Source organism: Myotis yumanensis, unplaced genomic scaffold (genome assembly GCF_028538775.1).
Source record: "Myotis yumanensis isolate MYYU_CA2020_CCGP unplaced genomic scaffold, mMyoYum1.0.hap1 SCAF_16, whole genome shotgun sequence".
Classification (NCBI taxonomy): domain Eukaryota; kingdom Metazoa; phylum Chordata; class Mammalia; order Chiroptera; family Vespertilionidae; genus Myotis; species Myotis yumanensis.
This window is the reverse complement of record NW_027223767.1, coordinates 17,931,485-17,954,387: the sequence shown is the minus strand read 5'-3', so window position 1 is coordinate 17,954,387 and position 22,903 is coordinate 17,931,485. Positions and strand designations below refer to the sequence as shown.

General features: G+C 39.4%; 1 protein-coding gene across 1 annotated transcript in view; it reads right to left on the bottom strand.

Moving 5' to 3' along the window:
- METTL16 (methyltransferase 16, RNA N6-adenosine) overlaps positions 1 to 22,775 on the bottom strand; it is a 62,613-nt gene extending 39,838 nt beyond the window's left edge. The window contains exons 1-3 of the mRNA XM_070393975.1: positions 22,679 to 22,775; positions 15,702 to 15,829; positions 2,155 to 2,354 (exon numbers count right to left, since the gene is read on the bottom strand). Of these exons, the coding sequence (XP_070250076.1) occupies positions 2,155 to 2,354; positions 15,702 to 15,829 (328 nt within the window). The 5' untranslated portion in view covers positions 22,679 to 22,775. The remainder of the gene's footprint in view (positions 1 to 2,154; positions 2,355 to 15,701; positions 15,830 to 22,678) is intronic.
- Between the last annotated feature and the right edge of the window lie 128 nt (positions 22,776 to 22,903).

Here is a 22,903-nt window from a genome sequence, read left to right as displayed (position 1 = left end):
TCACGCAGAATAAGAAATTTCAAGCAGCACTTTCAACTCTGCCGGGGGAAAAAAATTCAGACCACATACATCCCCAAGCTCTTGATTCTCATACAACTGTCTCTCTCTCTTCATATTTCAATTTTATTTAAAAGCAAAAACAAACAAAAAAACCCACTTTCCTTCAGTTGCCCAACGATAACGAGGTAAAAGTCCTGTCCTTTGCAAAAAAAATCAAGTTTCTCAATTCTTAAAACCCTAATCCCCTCAGAAAGCTGAATGACATTCTTAAACGGTAAAAAATCTTGTAATGATAAATAAAAATGGAAAGTGTATAATCATGGAATTAGAGCAAACTGATGGAGTCTGGGGGAAGAATTTATATAGAACCCTAATTAGAATGAATGTGATTTCAGCACCAGTGCCCCTTATGAAAAGCTAAAATCCATTAACCTCCTATATCCCCAAGTGTTATTTTAGAAGGTTTAGGGCATAATTAAAATAAATTAGTACCAAATAGGCTCTCAAGCTTTTTAAGCTTTCTATAACCCATCAGCCATGAACATAAAAGGCAGAAGCTTTTGTTAAACCCCATTATTTTTATATAGGGCTTAGCTTATATGGTGTGTTCAGATTTTTTAAAGTCGAAAGAATCACTTATCAATATTCAACGAATTATTAACTGGATACCTACTACTAAGCAACAGACTGTTTTTAGTCCTTGGGATATTATAGTAAGCAAAAAGGTAACAGGCTCTGCACTTTGCAAGCTAATGGTAGAGAAAGACATTAATCAATCAGGTAAGTGAATGTGTAGTTAAAAATGAAAAACACAATAACAACCCTGGCTGTTTTGGCTCGATGGTTAGAGCATCAGCCCTAGGACCTCATGTAGTGACTAAAAGAAGAAAGAGTAAAATAAGTTTCAATGGTTCGCATAAACAGGCATTAGTTGTTCCTGACAGTATTTAGTAATATAATCAGATCTTTCCTTTTCTTTTTTAAATTATTCAAGTTCTATATATTATTTTTCCAAGTTAACATATAACTATCTCTTTTTTTGTTTAACTATCTTTTTAAAAAGAGATTCTTAAAAACCTGTCTTTTTCTCTATAGCTTGACTCATGGCATGTTATTTTTTAAATGGCACTGTAGAAATCAGCCATTCAGAAGGAAAAGTTGAAAATCTCTTTATGGGAAATAGTTTTGGAATAACTCTCACTGTGGATAAGCAGTACATGCATGGAGTAGTTAGTACTAAAATAGGTGATTGTCAGGTAAGATGATCTCTTTGGTCATGCACTCTCATTTGTTGACTTAAAATGGCCGAGACTGTTCTTCCTTAAAATAAAATGCCAAAGGATCTTGGGTTCAATTCCTGGTCAAGTGCACGTACCTCGGGTTGCAGGTTCCCCAGCCCCGGTAGGGGTGTGTGCAGGAGGCAACCAATGGATGTGTCTCTCTCACGTTGATGTTTCTCTCTCTCTTCCCCCTCTTCCTTCCTCCCTTCTACTCTCTCTAGAAATCAATGGAAAAAATAACCTAGGTGAGGATTAAAATTTTTTTTAAATGCCATCATGGGAGAAACATAAAAACGTCAGCCATTACAAACATATAATACATTTATAATTGCTAAATATACCTTGGCTTCATTTCCTTTTGTATATCCACTTGCTCTCCTAAATGAATCAAACTGAACAGTTTTCTCCATTGTAGATATTTGCAATTAAGAGAATATCTTTGACTCATGATTTTCCCCATCTTTAATTTCTGGATTAAATACTCTACAAATAACCAAGAGGTTCTTGAAAGTATTCAGACCTACACAATCTTTTATCAACTGGCCATTATCACAAAAATCACAATATGGAGATTCTGTTACTAATATCAAATAATTCAGAGTAAAAATAATACCCAGTAGACACAGATACCAACATGGTAATCTGAAAAGCTAAGAAAACAAGAGTCTCACTCATTTTGCCTCTCTTACCCATTTGCTCCCTATTTGGTGCTCAAAAGGAATTAATGGCAGTAAAGCCCACATGTAGCAAATGAGAGCAGTAATATCCATAGTCAGGTTCTTTCACACAATACAAGAGAAGTTTATAAAGAATTCAACCTTGACAATTTTATAAGACTTACATGTAGTCAAAAGAAGAATTTAAAACCACATACCTATGTCAATTCCTCTTCGGAGAGTACTTTTGTCGGAGTCATGATGACCAATCAGATCTTCTACCCAATGAATATAGTTGAGTCTCAAGGGAACTGTGGGAATTAGTCTCTCCAATGGAATATCAATAGAAAGTCCAAAATCTTCCCTTAGGAGAGTACAAGTCAGAGCTCTGACTGCTTCGGGATCTTTAAAATTAAGACTGTGGGGTGGAGAAAAAGAAGTAAAACAGATTAATAAGATTCAATATGTTGTACAAGCTCTATGGCAGCCAAGCAATACTGAACACCCACTTGAATTTCCTAATAGATCACACATAAATAGCTGTATAGAGCAAGCATTATCAAACTCGTGGCCCACAACGAATATTTTAGTGGCCCAGCCAATATAATGGTATGTAAGAAACGTTTTAATAAAAATTTCATAACTTAATTTTTACAATATCCAGTTATACATTATCTATAATAATAAAAGCATAATGTGCTAATTAGACTGGACATCCTTACGGATGACCTTCTGGATGAAGCCAGGGCTGCAAGGGAAGCCCGGCTCCCAGGTGCCTGCTGGTGGCCCAGAGAGAAGCCCAAGGTCCCAGGTGCTAGAGGGCAGCCGGTGCAGGCAGCCAGGGGAAGGAAGGCCTACTCCTGCATGAATTTCATGCATTGGGCCTCTAGTTATTAATAACAAACTACAACGTTCGCTAATGACTGATTACTATAATCAAGTTGCATTCATTTCCCTTAGGCGCCTTACATGAAGGTGCACCATTTCTCTCCACTAATTCTAGCAGCGAATATTTTAGCAGCCAATTGCCATGTCATTCAGTCTTGGACTGACTTGTTTGGTGTGCACAACAGGAAATATTTCGCTTTTGGAGAACAAGAAAAATAGGTTTATTTGAGTTACACTTATTAATTTGTGCAGTTATTCAGTGTCTGGTAAGTTAATGTTCAAGAAAAAATATTAATGTTTATTAAAAGGTTCTATTATTTTATGCTAACAATTACTCATTTATTTCAGTCCTTTGTATTCAGCATGTCTCTATCGAAATAAATCTACGTTTCTATGAAAATTGAAGCTTTTGTTTTTTTGCAGCCCACATAAACTTAAACCTTGTTTATTTGGCCCGTGTTAGCCTTTGAGTTTGACATGCTTGGTGTAGAATATCCACACAAGGGTGTTTAACACACAGTTTACAAATGGCAGCATAAATTCCTATCAACGACATTGCATTTTCACACATGAAAGATAAAAGACAAATGTCACTATTCCAATTCCTGTCTGAGTGACTCCTTACCATGTTTCCTTGACTGTAAAATAGGAATAATGATACATATATCATAGTGTTTCTGAGAGATAATCTTGAAAAGTACTTGGCATAATGCCCAGTACATACTAATTATTTTAGAAATGCTGGCCATTTTTACTATTATCAATTAACATGATTTGACATTAGCACATTCTTTGAAAATTAAACTTAAAAGTAAAAAGCAGAAAAAATGTTTAATAATGAAAATAGAATATGATACTTAAAAATAACAAATATTACATCAAATTTAAAATTTGACTATTTTTAGCAACTTTACTGAGGTACAATTTGCATACAATAAAATTCACCTAGAGTATACAATTCAATAGTTTTTAGCATATTCACAAAGTTGCGCAACCATCACCATAATCCAATTTTAGAACACTTCCACCAGCCCCAAAAAGAAGCCTATGCCTATTTGAAAGTCATTCCTTGTTTCTACCCTCAGATCTAGGCAACCACTATGCACGTTGTCTCCATAGATTTGCCTTTTGTGGATACTTCATATAAATAAAAATCACACAACAAGCAATGAAAGTCCATTTTTACACATGGAAAGTTTACACATCTGAGTATCATACTACAGCATTCAAATAAATTCACATTCTTTTTAAATTTTTAATTGATTGATTCTAAGGTGGGGGGAGAGAGGGGAGAGAAGAGAGAGGGAAACAGAGAGAGAAAAAAAAAAGACCTGTTGTTCCATTTATTTATGCATTCATTGTTGACTCCTGTATGTGCTCTGACTGGGATCGAACCCACAACCTTGGTGTTTCAGGATGACACTCTAACTCAGGGGTCCTCAAACTTTTTACGCTTGATCTTAGCCAAAAGGCCGAGAAGTGATCCTCAAACTTTTTAAACAGGGGGCCAGTTCACTGTCCCTCAGACAGTTGGAGGGCCGGACTATAGTTTAAAAAAAAACTATGAACAAATTCCTATGCACACTGCACATATCTTATTTTGAAGTAAAAAAACAAAATGGGAACAAATACAATATTTGTATTTGCATGTGGCCCGCGGGCCGTAGTTTGAGGACCCCTGCTAACCAACTGAGCTACCTGGGCTAAATTCACATTCTTTATTCTATAGTAGAGGCTTAATCTACTTCTAAACTTCATTGCTAAACATACATAAGTAAATACCAATATAATGTCTATGTTCAAAGCCTTAAAATCTAAAGTGTCAAATCTCAGAATTTTCCTATTGAAAAACTTAACCTATATACATTATAAAATAAATTTGAACAATATTACCTAAGAGCAGCATATATTGACTTACTTACTGTCCCGCAACTTCTGAATGTTATTTTGTACTGGCATTTAAATAAAATTGTGGCCTGTCCAGTGTGGCTCAGTGGTTGAGCATCGACCTATGAACCAGGAGGTCATGGTTCAATTCCCAGTCAGGAAAAATGCCTGGGTTGCTGACTTGATTCCCAATAGGGGGTGTGCAGGAGGCAGCCGATCAATGATTCTCTCATCATTGATGTTTCTATCTCTCTCTCTCCTTTCTTCTCTGAAATCAATAAAAATATATATTTTTTAAAAAGTCAAAGGGGCCGAAACCGGTTTGGCTCAGTGGATGGAGCGTTGGCCTGCGGACTGAAGGGTCCCGGGTTCAATTCCGGTCAGGGGCATGTACCTGGGTTGCGGGCACATCCCCAGTGGGAGATGTGCAGGAGGCAGCTGGTCGATGTTTCTCTCTCATCGATGTTTCTAACTCTCTATCTCTCTCCCTTCCTCTCTGTAAAAAATCAATAAAATATTTAAAAAAAAAAAAAAAAAAGTCAAAGGGAAGAAGTTAGTTGACAGGGATTAAATATTTAAGAGAAGAAATACTGAGCTGTGTAAAGTTCCTGACATGAGGGGAAGATATGAGATCCAGAGCAGAGATGGAGTACTTCACTGAATTAGAATATAATAGTAGTAGTAATATTTGGTTGTTGAACAGAACCCAAAGCCAAACTCATGGCCTTCTATTGTGTTTTCCACCAACTCATTCTTCTCTACAACTGAGTTTAAGAATAAAAAAACCCAAAAAACCATTAACACCTCCATCGGTTAAATAAGCAATTAGATAGTAACATACAAAAGCAAAGATCCTGAAACAATGAAAATGATAATGACCATTATTGATAATCCTAAATTAACCAAAGAACCCAAAATCCTACTTGCAAAATATTAATAAACTACCTGGATTAATCTCTTACACGTAGATCCCCAAGCTAGCTAGAGCAAACGATAAGAAAAAAAACTTGGTCATCCAAGCACCTCCTTATCCTTTCCAATACAGTTAACAGTATATCAATTTTCTAACAAAACCCAATGACTTACCCTAAATTCAGTAAAACTTAAAAAAAAAAAAAAAAAAAAGTCGTCGTCCTGGGGGGGGGGGGGAGGGGCGCGTGCGTGCGTGCATGCGTGTGTGTGTGTGTGTGTGTGGCGGGGGGAATGGAGATGGAAGAGGGCATAGAGCAGCGGTTCTCAACCTGTGAGTCGAGACCCCTTTGGGGGTCGAACGACCTTTTCACAGGGGTCGCCTAAGACCATCGGAAAACACATATAATTACATATTGTTTTTGTGATTAATCACTATGCTTTAATTATGTTCAATTTATAACAATGAAATTGGGGGTCACCACAACATGAGGAACTGTATTAAAGGGTCACAGCATTAGGAAGGTTGAGAACCACTGGCATAGAGGGAATAAATGGTGATGGGAGCCCTGACCGGTTTGGCTCAGTGGATAGAGCGTGGGCCTGCGGACTGAAGGGTCCCAGGTTCGATTCCAGTCCAAGGGCATGTACCTTGGTTGTGGGCACATCCCCAGTGGGAAGTGTGCAGGAGACAGCTGATTGGTGTTTCTCTCTCATCGATGTTTCTGACTCTCTATCCCTCTCCCTTCCTCTCTGTAAAAAATCAATAAAAATATATTTTTAAAAAATGGTGATGGGAAAAAGAAAATAGAGAAAAAAAAGACCAACAGTAAGAGAAACAGTTAAATAAATCTGTTCTGTATTACAAAAAATTTAGGAATGACCTAAAAGTAAACAATAGTGAGTTGATTGAAAAAGTTATAATACATCCACACAAGAGAATACTCTGCAGTCATTGAAAGGAATAAGACTGGGCTGATTCACATATTCTTGTATGAAGAGGATTCCTTGATTTAAAAACAAAAAGCCTCAAGTTTGAGTAAAAGCATGTATGTACATTATGATAACATTCTTGTAAAAATAAAACAAAAACAAAGTAAAAAAGACCCTGTATATATAATGGTAGGGTAAATGAGTAGGAATGGAGACTTTCATTCTTCTCATATTTTTATATTATCTAAATACATTTCATACAGTATCACCTTCATAATAGTGTTTTGTAACTATATGGAAAATGTTTATAATATAATGTCACCAAGCGGTGCTAAAAATAAGTCCTATGATTGTATCTGTATCAAAATTACAACCACAAAAATTACTATATAAGGACAAGGGCTTAAACACAAATAGATTTTTATGGTAGAAGAATTGTGACATTTTTCTTTTATGTCTGTAACATTACCATTATAAATGTAGTTAGGAAAAATATATTTCTGTCCTTTCCCATTAAGGACTCTAAAATGTCTGTACAATAAAAAACAATTTCAAAAAAGGAAAACAGGTCCTTGGTTCCAGAGTACTTTGTTTCCATGAAAGGAGGACAAGTCTGTTGGAGACCAAACAGGAACATTTCCCGAGTGACAGCAATCGCCAAAAAAATAGTACTGCAGCTTGAGCATTATTACATAGCTTCATCAAACATCTGGAGCAAAGAAACAGCAATGTAATTTTTTCTTAGTGTCTTCAAACAGTTGTTTATAGAAACAGTTCTGCTACTCTCGCTATATATGTATATATATGTGTGTATATATGTATATATGTGTATATATAAGTATTCACTTTGATGGACTAGAGCATACAATTTATTAATAAGCTAATCTCCAAAAAGCAAAATACACCAAGCAGAGGTTAGTCTAACTGAGGAAAGTAAGCTGAAAAATCAAGAGTTGATTCTTAGATTTTTTAAAAAAAAACAAGTGATCATTTTTTTCTAAGAAAATACAGACACTAATCTCAGGGTTGGAAATCTTTTTGTAGGACAAAGTCTAGTCACCCAACTTTACTAGTTAAATATCTAGGTCACTTTAGCACTCTGGGACATTAAAATAATCCTGAACATAGGCAAGATCTTTTTCATTCTCATTTCTGAAATCACAGGAACTAAAATTAGCTCTCACGTGGAAATTAGCAATTTATTCTATCAGTCTTTGTTGTTTGTTTAACACGCCCAGCTTCACAAAATAGCCTATTGTCAACAGGCTCCTGTCAGATTTCCCCAGAATGACTCCTGCAGAGATACTGCTGAATACAGTATTACCATTACAGACAGCATTTGGAAGGATACATTCTGTGACACATGGTTAAAATATCAATCATTCTAACATTGAACCTGATGTAACAACAAAGGCCTAAGTCTTCCAATTTTACTCCAACATTGATTTCAATTCATTAGATCTTCACTGAGATGCTAAAAATGGTATAGTCACAAGATATGACAAAGCCCCTCAATTCTAGGTCTTTGATTTAAAAACAAAACAGTTAAGTGTCACACTCTATTCAAACTCAACTGACAGGACTCAAGTAAATTGCAAAATGTCCCTATGGGGCTGGTAAATATAAAAAGCACAAACTAAAATCTAACTGCAATGGTCAGAAATGATTATAACAAAGCAGTGAGAGATGCAAGGAAGAAAAACAGAGTGATATCAATCACACCAACAATCGTCGTCACCTTATCAATCATACCAGGCTTAATAATGATAAAAGTACCTGTCATTTACTGAGTATAATGTGCCAGTCACTTTGCATGCATTATTACTAACCTGTGTGACAACCATACAAAGTATGGCCTTTGCCCTAGCCAGTTTGGCTCAATGAATAGAGCGTCCACCTGCGGACTGAAGGGTCCCAGGTTTGATTCTGGTGGGGGGCACATGCCCGGGTTGCAGGCTCGATGCCCAGTGGGGGGCATATAGGAGGCAGCCGATCAATGGTTCTGTCTCATCATTGATGTTTCTCTCTCTCTCTCCCTTCCTTTCTGAAATCAATAAAAATATATTAAAAACAAAGTATGGCTTTTTATCCCTCTTTTTTAGATGAGGAAATTCAATCTCAGTAAAGCTAAGAATATTATCTAAAACCTCACAGCTGGTTAGTGGTACCCTTAAGACTGGTCCTTAGGATGACTAAGAATGCCCATTCTTCCTATACCACACCCTGCATCTCTTACGAGACCACTTCAGAGTTGAACAAACAAATGAACCTTCAATCCATCTCAAATCTAATGTTTTGTCTGATATTCCTTTCCCATCATTTGGTGGGTTTATATTTTGGCCATTCTTTTTCTTATATCTCATGGAATTAATTTAAAAAACATTATAAAAATAAAGACAATTCTATCAAAGCCAACAATCATCAAAGTCTCCTACCTAAGTAAGCAGGATGGAGAATGATGTCTCAGAGCAACAAGGTCATTTGCATTTAAAAATTTAAAAAGTACAACTCCTCTCTCCTACACCTGCCCTCCTAAATATATTATATGGCCAACTAATAAATAAGCTCATGTTGCTCCTATCTTTAAAGCAATGAGGAAGTTCTCCTCAAACTTGCCTCACCCTTTTCCCATCCCTTCATAGACAAATTTGTTTTTTTCCTGAAAAAAAAAAGTAAGTTACTTTTCCCTATTACAAAACAACCACTCTGAACATCCCAGCTCATAACCTTTCAGTCCCTTTCAATGCACAACATATCAATGCAGATATTTTAGTTTTAGTTTGAAACAAAAGTATAATGTTTTATAAAAAGGCTACATGGCATTTCAGGGTACAGAACCTCATCATTCTAAGAACCTACACACTGGTATGTAGATTATTTCCAATTTTCCTTGTTATAACAGCCTTAGGATAAACATCTTCAAATACAGGGTGTCACACAAAAATGTATACACACTTCTAACAGCTGATAACTCAATTTTCACTCCTTTTCAGATTTAACTGATTTGAAATAATGGGTGAAGCCAGACTAAGCTTTGAATAAAGAAAATTTATCTAAAAGTACTACTAGACTTTCTTTTAATAGGGATACATAAAGTTTAAGTTTATGGTACAAAACTGGCAACAGTCAACAAATTGAGGACAAATATCGAAATGATTTTTTTTCTTTTTTTTAATATATATTTTTATTGATTTCATAAAGAAAGGGAGATAGAAACATCAATGATTAGAGAATCATTGATTGGCTGCCCCCTGCATGCCCCCCACTGGGGTTTGAGCCCACAACCCAGGCATGTGCCCTTGACTGGAATCGAACCCAGGACCCTTCAGTCCACAGGCCTGATGGTAATTCTGTTGTTTTACATAATCTTTACATATTTCTTGCTAAATCTATTTCCCTTTGCTAATGTAAATGGAATCTTTTATTGCAACTATATTTTCTAACTAGTATTTGGAAAACTATCAATTTTCTTTTATGTATTACTAGAGGTCGGATGCACAAAATTTGTGCAAGGGGCCTGGCCCCCACCACCATGGTGGCTGCCTCTGCCTCAGCCCCGGCCACTGCAGCGGCTGCCTCTGACTCGGCCCCCGCCACCACGGCTTTTTCTGGAAGGTCGTCCAGAAGGATGTCCGGTCTAATTAGCATATTACTCTTCTATTATTATAGATTCTTATAAATGTTTTATGTTTTAAATATTTATATGCATATTTCATTCAGCAATCTTGTTTATTTGTTTAATTTTTTTTAAGTAATTCTCAAATGTATTTTCAGGTAGACAATAACCAAGTTATCTATAAAATATAATTTCCTTTTTCTCCCTAATATTATAACACAATAAGGAAAGCAGCAGACTAAGCCAGAAAATGTTCTAAGTCACCTCTTAGTGTTATAAGTCTATACAAGCTATTTTTTAAAAAAACATGCATTCATATAGAAAAATAATAAAATAAAAATTTTTTAATCCTATATAATAAAAACCTAATATGCAAATTGTCCCCTCGGGTGGTCGTTCCACAGCTCACTATGATGTGTGCTGACCACCAGGGGGTGGCACAGAACATGGCAGGCGTCAGTGACATGGTGCTGGCAGTGGGCGGCAGTGGAGATACTGCTGGCCCTGATGGGCCCCGACGAGAGCAGGACCACAGCGGGATGGTGGAGGTGAGGGGGCAGCGCCAGGTGAAGGTGGGTGCAAGTGGGGATCCAATTGCCCTACAGACAGTGACCAGCAGCATCAGCAGGGGGTGGGGCCACTGCCAGGCTCCCAGGCACTGAGGGAGCTGGGTGGGGGGCCCCGGCCCTGATCAATCGCCCCGCAGGCAGGATGGTGAAGCAGGTGAAGGAGCGGTGCCATGCCAAGGCGGGATGCCAGGCAGGGCTGTGGGGCTGCATGGCTGCAGGCGCAGGCTGGGGCTGTGAGGCTGGGGGCACGAGCTGGGGCCCGATCTCTGTAGGCCACCCCGAGGGGCCACCTGTGCACAAATTCGTGCACTGGGCCTCTAGTAAAATATGCATTCATTTTGTAGGTTTAGGAGAATATAGGGGGGATAAGTGGTGATGGATGGAGATTTGACTTGGGGTGAACACACAATATAGTGTACAGACCTGAAACCTCTATAATTTTGTTAACCAGTGTCACCCCAATAAATTTAATAAAAAGGGGGGGAAAGCCCTGGCCAGTTTTCTCAGTGATTAGAGTGTTGGCCCAAGGATTCCTGTTCAAGGGCCACATACCTCATACCTTGGTTGCAAGTTTGCCAGCCCCAGTAGGGGTGTGTGTAGGAGGCAACCAATCAATGTGTTTCTCTCACATCAATGTTTCTGTCTGTCTTTCCCTCTCTCCTCCAACCTCTCTAAAATGATCAATGGAAAAATAACTTCGGGTGAGGATTAAAAAAAAGTATTTTTATCTAATTGTCTTCGAAGCATTCACGGATCCTCTGGAGTTTATTTTTGGTTACAGTATTAACCAAACACTGTTTGGTATTAATCAAAATATTGTTTTGATATTAACTAAGATAATGTCTGATTAATAGTTAACAGTACTGCTAACCAAGCATTTCTATTTGGTTAGAAATACAAAGAGAAATGTCTCCAAATTGTCAAACACTTTTAAAAAAATATTTCTGCTGTATTTTTTAAAATGCTAAAAGTCTTCATTTTAAAATTTCCATTGAAAATTATTTCTTTTATTAATATAAACAAGCACCTTTTCCAATTTCATGCTTTTTTGCCTTGTATTTTAATTTTGAAGATTTGGAAGGAATTCTTATTTACCTATCCCTTTTTCATTTATGTGTAATTTTATTTTAGGTATGCCTTAGGTAAATGGAAAATAGATTTTATAAAGAAATTATTCTCATGACTGAACAAATATTTATTGAATGTCTATTCAGAAATGTGTTAACAGATCTGTTTGGTCTGCTCTGAGTGGTTTTTTTTTTTAATACTTCTTATTGATTTCAGAGAGGAAAGGAGAGGGAAAGACAAACATCAATGATGAGAGAGAATCAATAATCAGCAGCCTACGGATCGAGTCCACAACCCGGGACTGGGAATCAAACCAGGACCTCCTAGTTCATAGGTTGACGCTCTACCACTGAACCACACCAGAGTGATTAAAAAAAAAAAAAAATCTTAAACCATTTACAAAATCTAACCATCTTAAAAATCCTCTTCTGGTTCCTCAATGTCTAAGCAATCAAGGCCATTCTATTTGTATGCTACGAAAGGCTCTTTGTGACTTGTTCTGTTTTCCTTTTAGTCTCATCTTTTCTTCCCCAATCTGCTATCCTATACAGTGGGGCCTTGACTTATGCGTGTCCGACTAACGAGTTTTTTGAGATACCAGCTGTCTCTAGGCAGATTTTTTGCATTGAGTTGACAGAGTAATTTGAGTTAACGAGCTCCTTAACAAGCCCGGTCCCAACGAATTAAAACGAATTAAATTCGTAAGTCAAGGCCCCACTGTATTCGCTTTAGCCCTATCTACATACAATTCTCCAAACTTAACATGCTTTTCACAAAATTCTGTTCTCTATACTTGGAATTCTTCCCTCTGCTTCTATTCATTCTTCAGCATTCAGTTCAAAGACCCAGGACCTTCACTAATAACAACCCCAGATTACTGGTGTCCTTCAGACTTCTGTCCTCAATTGCCTACGAAATACTCCACTTGAATATCCCAGAGACTTCTCATATTCTATATGCTGGAAACTGAAAACATCACCTCCCCCAAATCAGCTCATTTCCCCTTGTCCCTACTTCAGCAAATGGCACTACTACCTATCCTCTTGCTAATTTGAAATCCTAAACACCATACTGGGCTCCTACTTCTTAATTTCCAACATGTCCTGCTATTCTATCCATGAATTTCTCTCAAATCTATCCAGTAATCTCTATCCCTACTACCTCTACCTAGTTAGGCCACTAATGTACCTAACTGGATTATTAAAACCATTTTCTACTTACTTCTCTGTACCTCCAGTCTTAATTTCCCCTGCAATCCATCCTCCACAATACTCCTAGAATACATCTGCCTAAGCACAATTCTGAATATGTTATTCCCCTACTTTAAAACTTTAGTGAATAAGGACAGGGATGGGTAACTCTAAAGACACAGAAACTCTCCACACCATGTCCTTAAGATAAATTCCAAACTCCTCACTAGGCCTTACAAAGTACAAGCATAATCCTCCCCAGCCCTATCTCCGGTCACTTGTCCACATTTTAGGCATGTTCAACTTCGCAGTTCCCCTACTACTCAGTGCTCTTTGCACATGCTGCTCCTTCAGTCTGTGATATTCTTCTTTCTACCTGGCTAACTTCTACTCATTCTTCAGAACTCAACTAAGACACCACTTCTCTTTCAAATGATTCTCTAAATCCCAAAGCTGAGGTCAGATTTCTCTTCTATGTGATTCCACTGCACACCCCACAGATTCTGACACACTGAGGCAAATAAGGTTAATTGCTTGTTTATTTGTCCACTTTCCCCAGTGGTGTGTAAACTGCAAAGATAGTTTTTTTTTGTCTTTTCCTATTCTAATCTGTAGGCAAAACATATATGAAAAACTGGGCCAGGCTCAGGGGAAGGAGTGAAAATTGGTAGAAGTACTATGAATAACTTAAGATGTGCAGACGACACCATCTTACTGGCAGAAAGTAGCAATGATTTGAAACAACTTCCAATGAAAACGAAAGAAAAAAGTGCCAAAGCAGGACTGTATTTGAACATCAAGACGAAAATCACAACTGCAGAAGAAATACACAACTTTAACTTTGAAAGAAGACCCTGGAATTGTTAAAGATTTTGCTTATATTGGTTCAGTCATCAATTCAAATGGAGACTGTAGCCAAGAAATCAAGAGAAGACTGAGACTCAAAAGGGCAGAAATGGAAGAATTAGGAAAGATCACCAAGAGCAAAATGTGTCATTAGAGACCACACCCTTGTATTCCCAATAACTATGTATGGATGTGAAAGTTGGACAGAAAAAAATTGATTCATTTGAAATATGGTGTTAGAGGAAAGCTCTAAAGACCCTGGACCAACAGAAAGATGAACAAGTGGGTCCTAGAGCAAGTTAAGCCTGAAACATGGCTGGAAGCAAAAACAACAAAATTGAAGCTGTTCTACTCTGGGCACATCGGGAGAGGCAAGGTTCTCTGGAAAAGACAATACTGCTGGGCAGGAAAAGAGGAGACCAAATATGAGATGGACTGACTCTAAAAAGTCAGAGAAGTGAGTCTGTGGAGTTGAGCAGGGCTTGTTGAGGACAGGACATTGTGAACATCACTCATTCATAGGGTCACCAGGAATCAGAGCCAACTCAACAGCAGGTAACACATATCCACATGTCTTTCTTATTTATTGTGGCTCTTCTAGAACTTAGCACAGAATGGTTAACCAATAAATATTAAGTAGTACAAGCATTCATAATTGAGGCTGTGAGTCAACTTTTTACTGAATGAAGTAGACAAATGAAAACTAAGGATTATTTCCCAGAAAAATGAACATAAATATATTTTTAAATACTTTTATGTGATTTCTAAGGTATCTTGGTCCCCAGGTTAGTCCTGCCCTAGGACCTCTGTTTCTAAAGTCATAAGAAGACTGCTAAGAGAAAGGAAGAGATCAGCGCAATGATCCTATTATTCCTTACCTTGTCTCTTCTCCACAAAAATCCTGTTCCTCCTTCTCCAGCACCCATAGTTAAATCACCACACCTTTCCCCAGGCTGACTTGGAATTTCCATCCACTCTGTAACTCCCATAGAGTTTAGGAATGCAGTCAAATGTTTCCTTCTCAAGGGTATATCATACACATCAGTTATTATAATCGCCCATACCATTATTATAATCTTGGTCATTTCCTGAAGCAGTCATACTATTATTTTCTCAATTTTTTAAAATCAACTTTTCAACTTAAATGTAGTGACATCCTAAGTAGTAATATCTGTGAAATCACAGTTTTGATATCATGGCTATTATTTTCCTACCTCAAAATAACACACTTAAAAAAAAAAAAAAAGACTTTAGACGCTCACCAGCCACCAAGTTTAATTTAATTTTATTTTTTTAGATTTTTAAAAATTGATTTTTACAGAGAGAGGAAGGGAGAGGGAGAGGGAGAAGGAGAAGGGGAGGGGGAGAGAGAGAGAGAGAAACATCAATCGACTGCCTCCTGAACGTCCCCTATCACAGATTGAGCCCACAACCTGGGCATGTGCCCTGACTGGGAATCAAACCAGCAACTTTTGCATGCACGGGACAATGTCCAACCAACTGAACCACACTAGCCAGGGCACCAGCTACCAAGTTTCAGAGCACAATTTCAAGGTTTCTGCAATTACTCCGGGATCTCTGATAGGTAAGTAATAATTTGGACATTTAGAGGGTTGTTGTTTTTTTTTAAAGCCAGGGGAATCTAAAAAACATTTGGTCCAATCCTCTCACCTTATAGATTAAAAAGTTGAAATCCCAAGCAGGTACGTAATTTGTCCAAGGTCAGATGAGATGTTTAATAAAATGTCTAGGATTAGTATTCAGGTCTACTATCAGTCCAGTACACTTTCCACTACACTGTATCCATTCAGATTACACTAGAATAATACAGTATCCAGAATTCTTCATCTGTTACCTACCTCACTCTTCCATTCAGATTTATATGAATATGTTGCTTAAAATCTGGATATTTGGATGCCAGATATGCAAAGTCAGGAGGTCTGTCCTTGTATCTATTTCTTGCATGCATTGATTTACTCAGAGCCATCTTTAAAAAGAAAAAAAAGGAAAAAATGAACATATTTAGTTTAAAAATATATTAATGGGGAAAACCTATGGTTGCCAAGTCAACAGTTACAGTCAACACATCCTTACCAATCAAGTGAGAAGGTAGAAGATATATTTTTAAAATGTATATAACAAATAAGAATATGAAAGATGCTTATCATGAACTGTCATTAGAGAAATGCAAATCAAAACCACAATAAGATACCACTTTACCCATTAGGATGGCTGGCAATTATTTAAAAATTTTTAGAAGAAAATAATAAATGTTGGAAAGGATATGAAAAAATTAGAGCCCTCATGTATTGCAGGTGGGAACATAAAATGGTACAACTACTATGGAAAACAATTTGGTGGTTCTTTAAAAAGTTAAAAAACAGAACCACCATAAGAGCCAGCATTTCCATTCCAAAGTATGCGCAAAAAAACTAAAAGCAGGGACTTAAACATATATTTGTTTACCAATGTTCATAGCATCATATTCACAACAGCCAAAAGGTGGAAACAACCCCAAATATCCATATACAGATGAATAAACAGAATGTGGTATATGCATACAATGGAATATTATCTATATCTATATATATAAAAGCCAAGTGACTAAAACAACCAGAATGACTGGTTTCTATGATGCTCACTGCAGCCTGCCAACTGGCCAAATTGGAGCAGGGCTGGCCGGCCACCTCGCTTGACCCCTTGCCCCAGCAGCCCACCTCTCACATCTCCTCTCCCCAGCCAGCTGGCCTCAATTGGCCCCAATCGGAGTGGGGCAGCCAGACACCATCCGTGCACAAATCTGTGCACTGGGTCTCTAGTCCTATCTACTAATAGAGAAACATGGTAATTAACCGTAACTTCGCTACCCTTCCCATTGGCTAATCAGCAGGATATGCAAATTAACTGCCAACAAAGATGGTGGCCGGCAGCCACACAGCTGAAGTGAGCAGGAGGCTTGCTTGCTCCAGTGATGAAGGAAGCCAAGGTTCCCTGCCTGCCGCGCTCAGCTCTGAGCTCCGAGCTCCAGATGCAACAATGTTGCAATTATAGAAGCTAAACAAACCCCAGGTACCTGCTTTTAGCCAGCGGGGCCTCAGAGCTTAGAGCGGCCAGTGATGGCAACAGAGTTTCAATTATAGAAGCTAAACAAACCCAGATACCTGCTTTCAGCTGGCAACGGCCTCAGAGCTGGAGCGGGCTCTCAGCTCCAGTGACAGCTATAGAAGGTAAATAAATCCCAGAATAAAACAAAAAGAAAAAAAAAGAGGCTGGGAGCTTCAGTCACCCACCAGCCTGAAAACAGCCCTCAGCCCCTCATCCAGGCTGGCCAGGAACCCCAGTGGGGACCCCCACCCTGAAGGGGGTATGGCCAGCTGCAAACAGCCTTCAGCCCGTCATCCAGGTTGGCCAGGCACCCAAGCAGGACCCCCACCCTGATCCAGATCACCCTTCAAGGCAAACCAGCCGGCCCCCACCCGTGCACCAGGCCTCTATCCTATATAGTAAAAGGGTAATATGCAAAATGACCCTAACAGCAGAAGGACTGGGAATGACTGGTCACTGTGACACACACTGACCACCAGGGGGCAGACGCTCAATGCAGGAGCTGTCCTCTGGTGGTCAGTGCACTCTCACAGGGGACAGCTCTGCTCAGCCACAAGCCAGGCTGATGGCTGCCAGTACAGCGGTGGTGGTGGGAGCCTCTCTCACCTCCTCAGCAGCGCTAAAGATGTCTGACTGCAGCTTAGGTCTCCTTCCCACTGGCAAATGGACATCCCCCGAGGGCTGCCGGGCTGCCAGAGGGATGTCTGATTGCCTTCATAGGCCCAATCCCCCGGGGAGCAGGCCTAAGCCAGCAAGTGGTCACCCCTGAGGGGTCCCAGACTGTGAGAGGGCACAGGCCGGGCTGAGGGACCCCCCCTACCCCCGAGTGCACAAATTTTTGTGCACTGGGCCTCTAGTATATATATAAAACCCTAAGTGACCTCTCGACCAGTAGACTGTTTGACTGGTCGCTATGACGCGTACTGACCACCAGGGGGTAGACACTCAATGCAGGAACCGCCCCCTGGTGGTCAGTGCATTCCCACAGTGAGGGCTGCTCAGCTGACTGACTGACAGGTGCCAATGCTGGGCTCACGGCTGGCGAGCGCCGGGAGCCTCTCCTGCCTCTGTGGCAGTGCTACCAAGCAGCGGAGGCAGGGTCCGCAGGGCCAGGATGAGGGTGAGCAGCCCAGCGCCAGGTCTGGGTTCCTCCCAGCTGCTGCCACTTCACACACTACTTTATCCCTCGGGGGATGTTGGACTACCGGTTTCAGCCAGATCCCAGCAGTCCGACATCCCCCGAGGGGTCCCTGATTGAGGAGGGCGCAGAGCAGGCTGAGAGACCCCACCAGTGCATGAATCCATGCACCGGGCTTCTAGTTTAACCATAAAAAAGAATGAAATTCTGATACATGCTAAGCATGAACAAATTTTAAAAACAAGGGTAACAGGCCACATGCAAAAGGGGTATTGTATTATGTTAAATATTGTATTATCCCATTTATATGAGGTACCAAGATTAGGAAAATTCATACAGGTAGAGTAGAATAGATGTTTCTGTGGATTTGGGAGAGGGAGAAATGATGAGTCATTCTTTAATGGGTATTCGGTTTCTGTTTAGGATTAAAAACTTCTAGAAATGCATAGTGTTGATGGTCGCACAACACTGAATATATTTAATGTCACTGAATAGTATACTTAAAAGTGGTTAAAATGATAAATTTTGTTATATATATTTTGTCACAATAATATACACAGCATATGATGAATCTTTTTTTTTTAACCAAGGAAAGAAAATTGGAATTATGCTTTTAAAAATATCAAAGTAGCAGAAAGTATTATAATCTACAGCCAAGAATATTATAATCAGCGGTTAGTTTTACAGTAGCCTTGCATGGACTGATCATTTGTAGTGTACCAAAAATCACTTAAGTTTCAAAAATTATCTTCTATTCCAACTTCCTTTATAAATGTCAGCCTTGTCACTCCTAGGTAGCTAAAACCAAATGAAAACAAACATAATTTGTCTTCTACCAGATTATAAAGAGGAAAAAAGTGAATGTATTTATAGCAATAAATTAAAACTAGAAGAAAAGCCAGTGGTTTAGTAAATCTCTAAGTAGTTGGTAATTTAAAAAATATTTTAGAATACTACATATCTCTGCATGGTAGGTGGTTTTCCTTTTTTTCTTTATACCATTCTGCATTTTCCACTCTTTTTTATAATGAGCATTCATCTAAACAGTATTATGTAAGCCAGAAACCTAGGAGTCATCTGATAGCTCTCTATCCCTCTCATATTCCAAGAAATAACAGTCATGTGGATTTAATCTACTAAAAATCTCCCAAATCCATCAATTTTTCCCTGTTTCCATCAATATAAGCCAAATACAAGTTACCTAGATTGCTATAGCAGTCTCTTAATTGGTCTCCCTGACTCCACTTTTATTCTCTCTATTCCTTTTTCCACTTTGCAGTGATCATTTCTAAACACAAATCTCATTACATCCTCCTCGTATGCCCACTTGCTCAAAACCTTACTCTTAGGATAAAAACAAAAAACCTTACTTCAGCATACAAATTAGGTCCAGCCTGGTGTGGATTCACCTATTTCTTCACTATCAGCTTAAGTCTCTCTCTCATACACACACACACACACACACACACACACTCCTGAGCTCATTCTTCTATTCCTCCACTCTGGCAATAGGATCTTTACACAGATTAATCCTTTTGTCTATGAGAGCGATTTCAACCTTTTTCATCTCATGGCACTTAAACTAATTACTAAAATTCTGCGGTACACCAAAAAACCTATTATATTTTTTACTGATCTGACAAAAATTTATTTATGTATTTATTCACAGAGGACAACTATTGCTGTGTTGGCTGTTGCCTTTTTTTTTTTAAACCTAAATTGTCAGGTATTACATGTTTTAAAAATTCTCACGGCACATCAATTAAAAATCGCTGGTCTATAATGTCTTCCCCCCCACCCCATCTCCTCCCACCCCACCTCACCTGATGAATTCCTACTCATCCTTACTATCACACTTCAAGCATCTCTTCTTCAGGAATGTCTTTCCTTCCTTGATCTCCCGATTAAGCCATATCCCCTATTAAGCCATATCCCCTAGCAACAAGCACCTTTTCTTTGCAAGCTTTGTTTGAGATGTAATTTTACATAGTCGTAAATCTGTTCAATCTATTTCAGAAATGTTTTTTGACAGCTTTCTACACTGCAAATTTAACAACCATTTTCAAAAAAGAACTGTCTTCACCCCAGACCTTTCCAAATCATATATCCAACTGCCCACTAGACTTCTCATTTGAATGGCTCAAAAGTATTTCATGCACAACATGTCCAAAATTAAATAATTTCTATCCACCCCAAAATGGTCCTCATCTGACCTTCCCTATTTCACGGAATGACACCACTATCTTTCTTCCGGTGCACAATCCAGAAATCTTTAGTATCTTCTCCACCCCACCTCCTCAATTCCAAACACACCATGTCCTGAATATTCTCTATCTCCTAATTATTTCTTGATAATTTTTCACCCTTCACAACTACACATTACTAACTCAGGTCATTATCATCTTTCTTGGATTACGGTAACTGATATCTCTATAACCGATCTTGCCCCTGCAATCCACTTTTCACATAGCAGACAAGTCTTCTCTACCCCATCCCACACAAATCTGAATATTCTTTGCTAAATCCCCTCAGTGGCTTCCTAAAGCTATTAGGCTGATAAAGTCCAAAATTATTAACAAAGTATTCAGTGATGGTGAACCTATGACACGCGTGTTAGAGGTGACACGCAAACTCATTTTTTTGGTTGGTATTTCTTTGTTAAATGGCATTTAAATATATAAAATAAATATCAAAAATATAAATCTTTGTTTTACTATGGTTGCAAATATCAAAAAATTTCTATATGTGACACGGCACCAGAGTTAAGTTAGGATTTTTCAAAATGCTGACACGCCGAGCTCAAAAGGTTCGCCATCACTGGTATAGATCATCTGGGCCAGTGGTTCTCAACCTTCTGGCCCTTTAAATACAGTTCCTCATGTTGTGACCCAACCATAAAATTATTTTCGTTGCTACTTCATAACTGTATTGTTGCTGTTATGAATCGTAATGTAAATATCTGATATGCAGGATTGTCTTAGGCGACCCCTGTGAAAGGGTCGATCGACCGCCAAAGGGGTCGAGACCCACAGGTTGAGAACCGCTTATCTAGGCCTTGCCTATCCCTCCAGCCTCATTTGTTGCCACTTCCCCTTTCCATCACTGTGCTCCAGACATACTGGCCTTTTCATTTTCCTTCATTCACTCTGACATTTTAAAGGTATGTTATCCTAAATGCGTAAGACCAATGGACAGGGCTCACTGAAGATAAAGAATGACCTTTGCAAAGAGAGCTACAGGCCTGGGATGTAACTACCCACCATGACCTGCCCAACTGGGATTTACTATAATCAGACCATGGTGTGTGGTTATTTTGGTGACTGAGCTTATCAGGCCTGCCATGTGGCCCCCATGAGCCTGTCAGGTTTATTGCATAGACCCTTTTTCGTTCACATATGGCAGATTCAATTCGTTTCCTACCTTACTCAACCTTTTCGGTCAGAACAGAATGAGTCAATAAAGCCACTTCTTTGCGAATCAAGCTCCTCATGCAGGCAACAGGTTCTCCGCTAAATCTACCATGTTCCTCAATTTAGTTCAGTGCCACCTCTCACCTGCCATCAGCATGGTCACCTCCTTCTCTCTAAGTCTAACCTAATCTACTTTCCTCTTCCTGGCCCTCTTCCTAGCTACAGGGGCCTTGTTCAGGTCTCTGAATCAGCTGTCACCTCACTGATGCCTTTCCTACTATCTTTACTTAAAAATTGCAGTAGTGAACGCACTTCTGGTTTCCCTTACTTGCTTCGAACTTCTACATAGAACTTACCCATTTGGCATTCCATACATTCCATATATTTCACTTTTTTTCCCTTTTTTTTTTTTTTTTTTTAAATCTGCCATGCCAGTGAGCTTCATGAAGGAAAATCTTTTGTCTGTCTTGTTCACGCGATTTCCCGGCACCAAATTAGGCAATCCGGTCCTGGGAGAGTAAGCACTCGGTACTCGCTGACTGAAAACCCTGGAGTGTGACTCTTCTCACTGAAACACAGCACCTCATTCGGGTGAAGAGTCGCCCATCTTGACTCCCAAAGAGGCTCAGTCCTAAGCTTGGGGCTTTTTCTGCCGGGCTGACCGAGTCGGTCGTAAAAAAAAAACCAAAGCAGTCGAACCCTGACGCTCCTGTTCCCTTGGTTTCTCTTGAGCCTTAAATAATCTTCTTCCACTACCACGCACCTTAACGCAATCTAAATGTCGCTTTCAGAATTTCGAATCCCTTCTTAACAAATTCCTCCCACGTCAGCCCCCATCTCCCTTTTTCCTCGTTGCCTTCCTTCATAAACCCGACTTTTCCTTCCACGTCCCGCCACGGCCCGTTCTCCTTCTCTCCCACTGCTCCACACCTTCATCTTAGCCATTCGGTTTGCCTTCCCGCCTCAGTTTCCGATCTCTCTGAACCTCCTCAGCCACGGGGGCCTTCCCTACTTCAGTCGTGGTCTCCATTCTATTAGTCAACTCCTCACCCCCCACACACCCCAACCCCTATCGGGTCTCTCTCCCTAGAACCCCGAAGTCCAGCACTCGAGAATGAGGAACCTGGGTGACCCATGGGCTAAGTGAACTCGTCACCATCGTGAAAGACAATCAGCGACTTACCTCTGCGGGCCAAGTTCCAGCCAAACCACCAATCTGGAGCGGGCCTCTAACCCCTAGTCTCAAACCATATGCAGCGCGAAACTCCTAGAAACGCAGATGTTACGCTCCCAGCGCGCCGCCATCTTGGGCAGCCATCCAGCCTCGCGATTGGACGATGAACACCTCGCGCGATCTGTAGTAGATTCTGAAGGAAGAATAAACTGTCGCGAGACTTGGAGTTAGCGG